Raw genomic sequence first — 14,180 nt, 5'->3', positions numbered from 1 at the left:
GCAAAAATTGAACAATTCTCATCTAAATACTGGCCTTGTACTTGAAAGCCCAGGCAAGGTATATCTAAACAGGTAGCGCAACTCCCATAGGCCCCTGTGTCTTCAGAATGACGCCATGATAGAGACGGTCAGCGCCATCCATCCGTTGAGCGGACTACTACGATTGAAAATAAATTGTAAATAAATGTAAATAAATGACGTCAGGGATGACGTCAGCACTATGAATAATAAATAGTGAATAATTAGCCATGGCACGTTTACATTCGCGCACTTTTCGTTTGCGTTGTATACCCTTTCCCTCACCCAAGCAACAACACCAGACGAGAATACAGAAAAATAAATCACATCAGGTTTAATTAAACTTATCAATTCGAAATACATAGGGTTATCACAGATTTAGACAACTCCCAACTGAAGGGCATCGTGATGACCACACACAAATTAGGAAGGTTCACTTAAGTTCCATTTCTCTCCTAGAGCAACACGTACACGTAGTGATTAGACGTTTGCATTTATTCAGTGAGTGGCTATTATAGGCAAATTGCAACGAAACATGGCATCGTTGGTGCACAGCTGATTCCTGCTAACACTCACGCTATCATGGCCGCTCGTCCCATGACGAATTTCTTTTTTTTTTTTTTTTTTCGCGGGACCAGCAACAGGGGATGCATTGTATTTATCTGTTCACACAAGTGGTTCTTGGTCTACAGCTCCGAGATGTGAACGTCGTTTCCTGTTTAACCCAAAAAGAGCACCAACTCAGTATTACAATGCACGGATACAGCTTTGCACGGATAAACACGTCCACTGCGACACATGCGCAAAAGGAGCAGGACACAGAAATGTACTCGGGTGGTAGATGATTTCGTATATGTGCACGGGAAGGGCAACAGAAAGTTTCTTCTACATTGAAATTATGAATAACCTATTAGTACACACACAAGCCACGCCCATGTTGTAAAGTTTTTTGTGTTTACGACCGTACCTCTACTGTCAACACCCAGGATCGCTCGCACCTCTTGCTGGTGGCCTTGCCGATGGGTCTGATTTTGGTATTTTCGCTTGTTTACGCTACCAGTTTAGATATGCCTTGGCCCAGGCAGCATTGGAGATGGCTGCGATTTGGTGACGATTGCAAGGCATACTGCGCTTGTGTTATCCCCCACGTTACTTCACACACTCAGTTTTGGCAGCCGTAGCGCACGCTAACCTTTCCCTGTTTTTTTTTTGTTTGTTCTTTTTTAGGTAAACATATATTCGCCCCCTCAGTTTTGGAGTGTTCATGACCCTGAACTAGACGAAGCGATCGTTGACGAACTGGAAGAACATTTCCGTCACCGCCTGTGGTTGGTCGAACGCTGGATAATGCCCGACTCTGGCTAGTTTTACGTAAGTGAAGTTCCCAATGCGCGTCACATAGCCTGCGGAATGAGTGTCGTCCTCGTTGATGTACCATATTTTGTGATGGGCTGACGTGAACTCTTCGGCGCCGGTCCAGGACGACAGGTTCCGGAAGAAGACCTCGGTTTGGTCCCGCGCAAATGTAGGATCAAGCTGGCCGACGTACACTAGGACCTGCGGGGAATCATACTTAAATTACTTTTCAAAGTTAATCGTCCATATTTACAGGTACAGCGCTCGGAACACAACCACCACTCTTGCTGTAACTGGGCGCTATACTGATGAGCGACACATTTCTTTGAGGCTATTTTGCGATTCATTTGACAATGGACCTCTCCCTGTTTGTCTACAAATGACGTCACAGCGTTCGACAGCGCCACCAATTTGGTAGAGTTGAACTACGCTGGAAGGTAGGGGCGGACAAGGTCGCGCCCGGAAGCCACGATCTTGAGGGGATTACGATGGTCCCTGAAAGGGACGTACCTTCGGTCCTACTACTCTTTCAGTAGGAGGCAGCGAACAAGTGCCCATTCGTGGATCCCAGCCCTCCCCTTTAGATTTGTTTCGGTTTCAGTTTGTCTACTAACGTCATGATGACGTTGCTCGGATCGAGGTCTATTCCTTTTAATATCTTGTTACGCATGCGAGGGACCAAGATGTCCTTTATATAAACACGAAAAAGAAAAATGTAGAGCAACAAAAAATTGGTTGATTGGTAGAAAAAAAAAGAAGAAGAATGCAACAAAAGAGACTAACTTACTTCGCCATTGCTTACCTTGTAGTTATTCAACACCTCAACAGCCATGTCCCCGAGGTCCCTGAATGGATCGTGCACAAGGTTTCCGTGGATGTACAGCTCGTACTGTCTGAACGGTCCATCTTTGCCCACGTGGATTGCCTTCTTAAACCAAGGCGTAACCGCCAGTTCGTTGAACCTCGTGAACACTGGGGGTTCTTTGGGTTCCAGAACATTCCCGCAAAATTCGTAGCCCGTCAGCTCCTGGTATAGCGTAGGGTTCGACTTGTTGCTCGAGGACCGAAAGGTCTGTGCCATAAGCATGCAGGCTTCAAGGTGCATTCCTTTGCTGACGAGGGCGCTGATGTTGGACACCCGTTCTGAGAATGTTTTGTAGCCGTTGTGATCAAGAAGACCGAGGGCACTGAAATAGGAACTGACGTGTAAAGGTCCCATGACAGAACTCCAGAAGCCAACGCCGTTGATGACTCCCTTGAGGGTGAGATTGACCTTAGATGGTTCTTTGTGGATACAGTACGCTGTGGTTAGGGCTGGCCTGCCTGGGTGCGGAACAAGAAATTATTTCACCGGACGTTACCTCACCATGTATCCACACGGAAGATGTGATAAGCGTCATAGCATTATGTTGCCACGCATAGCGCGAGCGCTCAGCCTCTGTCTTCTTGTGCACTGCTAACCGTGGATAATGTGCTGTGGCCGGCCCACTGACAAGATATTCCGTAGCAGACGACAGGAAAAAACGCAGGCGATGTCGTCTGCAATGTGCGCAGTTTCAACGCCACCTACAGGATGAATTTAGCAAAGGTTTGGCAATACAAGCAAAGGTTACACATTTTGACCACGTCGTAAAAATACAAAATAACGTTTCTGGCGCTTCAAACTTTGCAGACTGATAGTCATTCGGGTGAAGTTTTTTTCAAATGATATTACTTTGTAGAAAAAAAGTTAGAAGCAAAGCAAATTCTCACCCCATGCATTTCCTATGGCGTATGCCGCCCGCAAATCATCGTTTTTTTTTCCTTTTTTTCCCCGTCTATCTGCTTCACGTTCACATCAACACGTATAGATGGCGCTGCCTCAAAACCCTGCATCAGGTCCCCCAAACTCACCTCGGAAAAGCGTGCAACGAAGAAGGCCGCCACTAGATACCACTGTTGCCGTTCCGGATCACTTCAGCGCGCTAAGTTTAGCGGCAAAATGTTTTTGTTGTTTCTGCGAATGAATCTAGTCTTTATATGTCCAAATAAAACGCGTATAACAACTTTCTCTGTCTTGTTTCACTTTTTGGTCCAGTTTTTAAACGTGTTGAGCGATCGGAAGGATCTAGTGCACGGCTGCGTGCATCACATAGCGTACCTGTCGTACCAGGCGCCGCAGGCGCAGTCGTCTATTTCTCCTTCGGTGACTTGGCCTGTGCTTCAACTGGATCTTTAGCGCGCTACAATTCAACGCAAGCCAACGTCTGGTAACAATGGGGTATCTAAGGGCGGCCTCCGGCATTGCACGCATCGGGATAGGAGCAAATACATGGGAAAATGGCGACCTTGGGGGACCTGCCCTGCATCTGGTCCATCTAGTTGTTTGTCGTTCCATAGGGCTGTTCGGCTGGGCCAGAGGGCGCTCCTGTTTACGGCAGTCACCACCACTTGTGGCGATTGCGCTAAGTTTTCCAAAGTAGCGTGTTCTCTCGTCACGCACATGGTACGTGCTGTGTCAGAATGACCAAGTTGTGTTGCGCTTTTGAATTAGGCGAAAGGGACCGGGTGCGTTTTATAACAGTAACGTGGTCCAGGCTTTTATTTTCCCCGTTCCCCGGGCTGCACATTCTCAGATATTGCACGGAAACGGGTGGAAGATCGTGCACAGCGCATGTAATCACATTCTTCGCATGGCGGGTCTACTTTGAAACTTTTCCTCCCCGTACCGCCAGGGGAGAAAGGCGGCGCTAGTGTCGCGTTGCCAAACTCCAGGCGAACGTCCCTATAGGTTATGGTTTTTCTTCGTTTCCAAGCAGCACCACATCTACGTGGTGATGTGAACGTGAAGCAGACAGAGGGAAAAACGGCGCTTTGCGGGAAGTGTAGACCGTTTACAGCAGCCAGTGGCTTCGGGTGCTAATAGATGGCGCCAGAGTAGCCACGCCATTGCTTGCCTTCTGCGAGTGCCTGTGTGCCTTTGCCTATGTGAGTGCTTCCACATTTCTTGCCGTTGTGCTACAGTTCTGTGCAAAATCTGGAAAAGCAGATGGAAGACTTGTTCCGTGATTGAGTGTAGAAACTGTGACAGAGATCGCATCGTGTGGGACGAAGCTGTTTGTTAAATTCACGAGCCGTCGCTATACAAAGACTGCCCGCGTTCGAGGCATTTTGCGATGCACGGGTTTCCACAAAGAGAGAGAGAAAAACAACCTGATTCGACAACGGTAGGTATCGATTCTTCAGAGGAAGGATTTCGAACCGGGAAAGTCAGCGAGGGTAAGTAATGCAGCCCTCAGAGTGGCGCAGCATTTCTATGTGAGCCCCAAACTCCGCTGTAGGCGTTGGCTGCTGCTTTTGAGAATAAACTTCCCCCATATAGTAGCAGGGGTCACGTTCCTTGCAGCTGAACGGTTCCATGTACATGCCGCGTCAGTGCACGAAGCACTCATGAGCCCCTTGTTTGTCGCCTCTACAACCTTGATGAGCAGTGTACAAATATGACTGCACCTGCTGCTCAAACCCGCTTTACACGTGCATGTTGCCGCCAAAGTGGGCCCGAAGCGAGTCTCTGTACAGCTTGGGACAAAAGTTTACGGAACACCGGGGTGGCACGTTTCTACATTGCAGCGACACTCTAGCAGCGGACAGACATACTGAGAGTTGGATAGAATAGCTGGTCACCCGTTTCTTATTCGATATCTTCCTGATATCTAGCAGGAGGCCGCTCCGATGAAGAAATACGCCAGTGCCGTGTTCCGTAAACTTTTGTCCCAAGCTGTACTACACGTTCTGCTCAGTGTTTGTGTCGACCTGACGTCTTCCTTTAAAATTCATGCACCATCGTTGCACTGGCACAGTACTACACCGACATGGCTGCTGTCAAACAGCTTCTAATTCTCTTTGCGAATTCAGCTTTGCAAATTCTCTGTATATCAGCGCAGGCTTTCCGTCTCCCTCTAGCTCGTTGATCACGTGGTTGTATACATCTGAAATCAACAATAAATGTATGCTACTTCATAACGACAACATAACAGCCCTTACACGCATATCTTTCTCAGGTAGTTGTACCGCGACGCTCGCGATATAAAGCAAGAAATCACGATATTACACTATCAACGTACCCACAACGTAACGTATGCGCAACAAAAGAAGAGGGGGGGAAAAAAGACGCCGAAATATGTAGTAACTCGAGCATAGTGGGGCCGATCATGTAGGACGCATGAGGACAGAAATGTCACTCTAAATCAAGCAAATTCACTCATCTGACCGTTGAAACTTTGGCCATAGCCTCGTGACCTCCTTCCATCCGGAATTCATTGCAAAAAGTTTAAAATCGGGGAAAGCGTCTCCGGGTTGCACCTCCGTACTACGTGCGCCGTGCCAACAGGCAGCCGAAAGAGAAGGCAAGCAGTGGCGCGCAAGGTCACGTGCGCTAAGATGGCGGCGCCCAGATAACTCTGCTGTAAACGGTCTATAGGCCATAGGAAATGCATGGGGTGAGGATTTGCTTTGCTTCAAACTTTTCTTCTACAAAGTGATAGCACATGAAAAAAACATGGATGAAACTATCAGTCTGTGAAGTTTGAAGCTGCAGAGACGATATCTTGTATTTTTACGACTGAGTCGAAATGCGTAACCTTTGCTAAATTCTCCCTATAGATGCAGAAGGCCTGCTTAACGAATTCTCTAACTCCTTCGGACGTGTACATATCAAGTCCGCCAATCACAGAAGCCAGACAAGATGTCTACCAATCATATATGCCGAAACATTACGTACTTCCGTAGGATTCACCAGCGACGTAAAAGTCCCTTCCATGATACTCGGGGAACAGGATCAGGAACTGACGCAAAAACTCCAGAATGTATCGGCTCATGTCCTCGACTGTTTTCGCGAATCCATGGGTGAGGTCCCTCGTGAAACTGTAGCCGGCTCCAACAGGTTCATCCAAGTAGACGACATCGAACAGCTTCCACAGTGTGTGGTTTCTCCTGTAGAAACTCCCGTTGCCGTCGAGACCGAGCAGTCCGTGCTCGACGAATTGCCCGAACAAGGACGTCTGTCCTGGTCCCCCTTGAAGCCATAGTAGGAGCGGTGCAGGTGACGTCTGTTAGGTGACACAAAAAAGATATCAATGAACTGACACGAGCGGAGATAATTTGAAATGGAGAGATCATGGTCTGCACAGGGGAAGCCTGTCGGATCGTGAAATCCTGTTGCAGTGGAAACTATACAGGATCGTTTTTTGTTTTTATTTGTTACATATGTTTTATATAAAAAAGCTATGAGCAGCATAGATGCCGTTAGGTGGAGCCATGCGGCCAGGAGGCATCCTCTCGACGGGAGAACGTAACTACTAGAGTAATGACCAGTTCAATAAAATTCATTAATTGATTCTTAAATTAGAGGTCTTCGCGCAAGAGTGAGAGAGCAGAGTGGGAGCAATCCTCATTTAAAGCCACTATTTTTTTTTAAATCCTGGTACGAGCGCGGACTTTGAAATATACATTGCAGAATTGGGGATACGGACCTTTCGGTACGGGACATTTCGGTACAGGAGCTTTCGGTACGGACATTTCGGTACACGGACCTCTCGGTACACGGACCTCTCGGTACACGGACCTTTCGGTACAAGGACATTTCGGTACACGGCCATACCGCTGGAATATGGTCTTCGGCTTATTGGTTATGACAACGTGTTTTGTTCTCAATACAAATTTTTTATTAAAAATGTATGAGCTACAGCCGTCCTGTTTTCACTTCTAAGATCTCTGGGACGGCAGATATTCTTTGCCGGCTATTTTCACCCAAACGGCATATCTGGGACTCTTATAGATTTTTCATAAAAAATCTGTATAAAAAAGACACCCTGTATAAGGAAGGGCATTACAAGGTCTTGCACGTACGGAAACATCAGTTCGTTGTTCCTTTCCGTGGTTCACTGTAAATTAAAATTACCATGACCATTCTTTCTTTCTTTCTTTTTTCTTTTTTTAACCGCTTTCAACGAAAATACGTTTGCTGAAAAGTCCGGCAACCTCTTCATTTCCTTTTTTACGAACATAACATTTTTGACGACCTACATTAACAACGGGCATCTGGGATGTCTTCTGTGAAAGAGAGTAGGACAAAATAAGCCAGATAAAAATGCCCGCCTGCTATACCGGGGGCACTTTTTTCCGGGAACGTTTTCTCCGGGGTCATTCTTTCCTACGCCCTTCTGGTTGCCACCGGTAAGGCACTGCAGAAAGGCTACTTTGCGATGATTGCAGCATGCCGATACAGGCAATTTTAGGGGAACATCTACACTCCCGTCACCACATTTACTACCATTCTTGAGCTTTTTTTTGTGTCCTTCAGAGGGAAACCCATCAAAAGGTCACAACACGAAAGGCCAAAAGATTAAAATGGTCAACAGACGAAGGGCCGAAAAATCAAAACACCGACCTATCTGAAGGCCGAAGAGACATTGTTCAATTTTTTCGCACAAGATTTCAACATAATGTCCGTCCTAGCGCGTGTAAACTGTAAACACTCTTTTTGAACTAACCATATAAAGAAAATTTAACCTAACCTTACCCTTGAATTTTGACTTTCGGTTTGTTCGAGGATTCGATTTTTCGGCCTTATGGCTGCCACTCCCTGCAGAGGCAATGCCTGGAAGTTATACTTTTCGCGGCGACCATCTAAAGACATGTATCGTGCATGGGATGGTTCGAGTATTTCCCTTGGATGACATACTGAAACAACACATTGCATGATTAATGCATAGTCTAGGTACTCGCAATTTTAGGTACTCGAAAAGAAAAAAAAGAAACAGTCACCGTTTTATGACTAAGAAGCCGAAGACCACCTTCCAGCGGTGTGGCCGTGTACCGAAATGTCCGTGTACCGAAAGGTCCATGTACCGAAATGTCCGTGTACCGAAATGTCCGTACCGAAAGGTCCTGTACCGAAATGTCCTTTACCGAAAAGTCCTAGACCCGCAGAATTGAGTTTGCAAAAATACTCAATATGCAAATGAGTCGAAACCAAAACCGGGCGCAACAAGAGCACAGGAACGATATGACCAATTCACCGCCGACGGCTTATCTGGACCACAAAACGGTTGATCTAGGGTCACTAAATAAGCATTGCCTCAGAGTAGTGACACTGAACTCCACCAGCCATCTTGTTTGCGCACAAGGGCCGCTATCCCCAGTTGAGGAATCAGAGACAGCCAACATTATAATGCTCGCCCTGGAGGCCGTAGGTTAGGGAAGGGTGTGTGTATTGTCCAAGAGACCGCCCAGAGGAGTTCAAGGTGAGCCCAAGCCTGTTAAGGTATCTAGCGTGCTCGACAGATGGCATCGTGAACAAAGTTAGGTCACAGCCATTTATGAGGAGAGTTTGACCATTCTGTTATCTTTTGCCGCCCGGACATTGGGAGTCGCCGTAACATCAGAGCCATCATCGCTCCGCCCACTTGATCGTGATGAAAGGCGGGCCGCGGGGCCCAGGGGATCTCAAGGCTGTGCCTGGGCTCCAAAATGGCGGAATGGGAGATTTCAAGGTGATAGCCCTGAGCCAAAATGGTGCCACTGGCCTTGGCACCACCCATCGTGTGACGTCAAATGGCGCGCTTTGGGACAGACTCCTCCCAATGGACAAACTCTCCTAACGAACGGCTCTGAGTTAGGTGACGCTAGCGTGGCGCGGAAACCAGAGCCGTATATTAAAAGGGAGTCCTGCCATTAATGGGTCATGCCTATACCTGAAGCTCCACCCACTGTTTCAGCTTTCCGACCAATGAAGTCTTGAAATATGGGGCGCTATCAATCAGCCTATCCTCACTATTTGCCCCCTTATCCAACATGGGCAGCGCCATTTTGGGTGGCAAGTGGATTGGATGGGATTGAAATGGATACCTCTCGCAATCTGCAAAACTAGTGGATTGTTGGTGCAAATTTGATGAGCGCCACCTAGGGGGCGTAAGGCACATCGGGAATTGTCGTCTGCTTCCGTCGTTGTACCGCTGCCGGCAGAACCACCTGCTGGGACACGTTCTGTTGTCGGTATGATTTTTAAACAAATCTACATGAATAGTTGGAATATAAGAGACAAGAATGTTTATATCCATGAAATCCAGCTGTTAAATATAAGATTGTACAGCACAGCGCCGTTTTTGTTATGATTTCGTTGAAGATCGCCGTGTTCACTAGGCCTAACACTGGCGACAAAACGTATTATTTTCAGTTGGATATCGATGGATGAGCATAAGTTGAAACTGATTTCCGAAAAATTTATATTAGGATGTACATTTGCAACGTAAAATCAGGTTAGTCTGTGAAAATTTTTTGTCACGAAGTCCCCGCTTCACTGTGTTTGTTTTCGTCGCCATTTTGGGTGGCAGTATGGTGTCATGGCGACCCCCTTGGTAAAAAGCAAACCAATCAGAGGAACGAAACTGTGATTGACAGGTCGAGCCTCTTTTTGTGACTCCTCCCAATGGCCAGACTCCCTTTTAATATACGGCTCTGGCGGAAACCTGGTGGGAACAAATTGGAACTTAGTGTCGATACTCGGAAGCGAAGCTTATTTAGTGACTCTATGTTGATCGGACCAGCGGATCAGCACCTACTGCAATCATTTCCATCAGTCCGTAGCCGTCTGACGCGTAAGGATCACTGTCCTCCCTGCGCTGCAGGTGCGCGTGGTTTCCGTTTCGGCCCGCAAGACTTCATAGTTTCGGATTCGCCAGCAGTATCGGTGACGTAACCGGGAGTTCTGACGCATATGTCTCCTAGGTTCTAGCAACAACCCGCAGCTCCGTTATCTGCCTCATATTGTATGACTGCCAACTGCTGTGGTGAGGAGACGGAAATCGACCTTCGAGGTGCAGTGTCGGCAGACGCCTAGGTAGATTGGGCACCCATGACGTCACACTTCCCAACACTATAAATTAATTTTATGGTACTTCCGCGTCACACAATGAAACAATGTTTTGGGATAATGCAGTGTTGAACACGTAGATTGCAATGAGATAAATTCGGCAGGACTGTGAAGGCACAATATTTAGTTGTTACATACAAGTGTGCCGCCAACTGTACATCACTCCCGTTGTGCGCCAGTCAACACAAAGCAGATAATATTGCGATGTTGGAAAACCGAGAGGCAGGGACAAAAAAAAAAAAGGAACAACAAGGGCTTCCGTGCCTCTCGGTACCAGCTTGCTCGCACCCTGTCTCTATACTCTCGCGGATAATATTACCGTATTATCGAGCGCGCTTTGCCCCTTGGCCAGCATAAAGAAAAGGTTCGTGTCGGCTGACTTGTTAACGGTGATGTAACCAGAGTGCACATCCGGGATGTTGTGGTCCGCAGTGAAGAGGGACACAATGCTCTCCGTACGAGCACGATTTATATCCCCGCTGTCGACGTGCTGGGTCAGGAATAACGAGTCGTTCGTTTCGCTGCAGAGCTCATCTCGAGTGGCACGGCCGAACCTGCAGATTAGAAGAATGACTCAGCAAGTACTATGCATACAAAAAAGCACTCGTTGCAATCTACGATGTCACGTGGACCTGAAACTTGCGATGTAACGTCGGAAAACTAAATTTGCAAGAATGGCGTAAATGCAGGCTAGCTGGTGGATAAATTTCATGATAGGCTTGCCTATCATGCTAAATTTGCAACCCTGGCGCAACACCCGGCCGGCATTTTGAAGGACCTAGATTATGTCAGTAGACGGACGGATAGAAGATCCAGCGACCCTGTAAGGCACTTCCCTGCATAGGTTAGGTTAAGTTAGTTAGTTTAGTTTTATTGGTTAAGTTAGGTTGGGTTAGGATAGTCGTGGAAATGAAAATAGGGAGAGGGAAAATTTGCAACCCTGGCGCAACACCCGGCTGGCATTTTGAAATACCTAGATTATGTCAGTAGACGGACGGGTAGAAGATCCAGCGACCCTGTAAGGCACTTCCCTGCATAGGTTAGGTTAAGTTAGTTAGTTTAGTTTTATTGGTTAAGTTAGGTTAGGTTGGGTTAGGATAGCCGTAGAAATGAAAATAGGGAGATATTAGCTCCTGCATCAGGGGCTTACTACTACTACTAAATCGTTTGCACCAAAATATGCGTGTTTCTGTGTTAGGAAGAAGGCAAAAAAATAGCTGTCATAGTATTTGCAACGAGCCGCATTGTCAACAATAAATTTGACGAGGGTAGCTACTTGTTCTCGCTTCATGTCGAGACGATACCAGACAGATATTTACGACACCAAAATTAATTAGTTACCTTAAAGCAGCTATTCATCTGTTAGCGACGAGTGTGGCTATATGATTGTCTAGAATGCGTCTAGACTCTATTCGGACTCGGGAAAAGTCCGCGTTCTGAATTTTGCAACGTCACTTTGTGCGTGAAATTTTTTTTCTACGACTCCCACGCACTGTGCGGCGAGAGCGGCGAGAATCGGACAACGGCCCTCTAGATTGCCCGTCGATTGCGTTATGCAACAACAACAACAATTTCTACTACTATTTCTACTACTATACTACATGAATATACGATGAGCATCGTAGTACGCCACGCTGGCAACGGCTTACCGACGACCCCTTGGTAAATCGTCGACAAGCTGCTGCCAGGAAGCTTATAGTGAATACTGCGAAGATCCGCACACCAGTGATAACCTACCTTGGATGACAACACCCAGAGTCCAGGACCCAACATAACATAGAGAGCACCACGACATAGCGAGCCATTCCACCCAGCACCATCTTGGCTCCCGTCACAGCAACAATCTAATCGCTTCTCCACTGCAATGTTATCGTATCCATGGGATCTAATCGGAATAAATGCACGACAGTGCTGTATCTTAAGCAATTGGCCCGAATACGAGACCATTTCCGCCACGAATACAGTTACTTCAGTAACGAAAGGAAAGGTGTCTTTCATTATTTTTATTTTTTATTTTTGTTCCGGAGACGGTTATGCAAACGGAGATGAGCGACGGGTATTGTTCAACGTGCACGCGTTAATGTATACAGAGTGAAGGGCACGGATGTCTCTGGTATGAAACATAGTAACAGGTGTCTCGTGTTTTATTCAAGTATGGCAACAACGAGAACAACAGTAGATGCTGACGATGAGATGCAGTGACCCGTATAGTATTGCAAATGCAAAGCGCCTCCAACTTGTGTAACATCTACGGGGAAGTGATTCGCGAAAATTAATACATCGTACATACATACACAATTTTATTTTTATTTTATTTTTTGTTTTTTAATGGTGCGTATAGGACGGGAGGAAATCCATTAGAAGTGGATTCACTTCAATGGATTTCCTCCCGTCCTATACGCACCATTAAAAAACAAAAAATAAAAAATAAAAATTGTGTATGTATGTACGATGTATTAATTTTCGCGAATCGCATTTGGGAAGTTCTTTAATTTATTCACTTCCAATGGATTTCCTCCCGTCCTATACGCAGCATTAAAAAACAAAAACAAAAAATAAAAATAAAATTGTGTATGTATGTACGATATATTAATTTTTGGCGAATCGCATTTGGGAAGTTCTTTAATTTATTTAATTTCGCGATTCCAGGTCTGTTTCCTTCCACGGGATCAATGTCATACAATGTCAATGTCAATGTTCGCGAGTACAATTTTTTTCGAACCAACGCGGTATAACTATAGTTGAGTTGAATTGGAGTGGAGAAGAAAAAAATTCGGAAGTATATAGGCACTCATTACGAGAGCCGGCTACTCCAGATCACTTAGAAAAACAAAAATTGGCTAACTACAATAAGAACAATGAGTAACAAATACACTTAGTCAGTCACTCACGCACACTGTCCACACAGGCTGTCACACACACAACGAATTAGGCTTGGTTTCACCAATGCAGGTTAACTTTGAACCGAGATCAAAGGTTGACAAACTTGATATGTTAACACTCACTTCTTTTTTTACAAACGTTAGTTGGTGACGTGATGAATGTTTCAGTGACAATAACTACCTTTAGTGAGGCAGCGAGTTACGCGTTAAATTCAAGTTAAGGGACCGTTGATCTCGGTTCAAAAGTTAGAAACTGGGCTTCAATCCAAGCGTCGTTGCTCGTGTGCACCGCAGTATCGTAGCCATCTAGCCGCCGCAGCGCATTTTAGAAAAGCAAGCGCCACCTGGTGGTACGCAAGGGCTCATGGGAACTTAGAGCGCCTTCAAGCATTACGATAGGGAATCCGGCTAATTAAGAAAAGGGAAATGTTTAACAGAGGGTCACAATGTGACTCCCGGCCTAGACTTGCAGGTGCAGCCAAGGAAAAGTTGCGGGACCTGGTTAATTATGAAAAGGGAAAAGATTGAAAAGAGGGTCAGAAGGTGACTCCCGGCCAAGACTCGCAGGTGCAGCCAAGGAAAAGTTGTGGGATCCGGCTAATTAAGAAAAAAGCACCCCCAAGAAAAGCCAAGGTCACACAATCCACAAAGAAGATCATGGCAACAATATTTTGGGATTGTCACGGGATCCTCCTCATCGACTTCAAAAAGCAGAACACCACAGTGAATGCGACTTATTATGCTTCACTCCTGCACCGACTGCGAGACGCCATCAAGGAAAAGAGGCGCGGCAGGTTGAGTCCAGGTGTCCTCTTGCTCCAGGACAATGCCCCTGTCCACACGGCATCTCTTGCCAAGGCTGCACTGAAGGAGTGCGGCTTCGAAGAAATGCACCACCCACCCTACAGTCCAGACTTGGCACCGAGTGACTACTTCCTGTTCTCAAACTTGAAGAGGGATCTCAGAGGACGGAGATTTCAAAACGATAGTGAGGTGCAAGAGGCAGTTTTCCA

General features: G+C 46.4%; 1 protein-coding gene across 1 annotated transcript; it reads right to left on the bottom strand.

Moving 5' to 3' along the window:
- Window positions 1-327: 327 nt before the first annotated feature.
- On the bottom strand, window positions 328-12,201 carry LOC135398835 (probable serine carboxypeptidase CPVL). The gene is made up of 5 exons (XM_064630347.1): window positions 12,023-12,201; window positions 10,605-10,839; window positions 6,134-6,461; window positions 2,177-2,697; window positions 328-1,575 (listed from the first exon to the last, which is right to left on the bottom strand). The coding sequence occupies exons 1-5, from the start codon at window positions 12,103-12,105 to the stop codon at window positions 1,294-1,296; spliced, it is 1,449 nt and encodes a 482-aa protein (XP_064486417.1). The 5' UTR covers window positions 12,106-12,201; the 3' UTR covers window positions 328-1,293.
- Between the last annotated feature and the right edge of the window lie 1,979 nt (window positions 12,202-14,180).

Source organism: Ornithodoros turicata, chromosome 6, assembly GCF_037126465.1.
Source record: "Ornithodoros turicata isolate Travis chromosome 6, ASM3712646v1, whole genome shotgun sequence".
In the NCBI taxonomy this organism is placed as follows: Eukaryota; Metazoa; Arthropoda; class Arachnida; order Ixodida; family Argasidae; genus Ornithodoros; species Ornithodoros turicata.
Note: the sequence above shows the minus strand (reverse complement) of the source record. Positions and strands in the feature narration are given on the sequence as shown.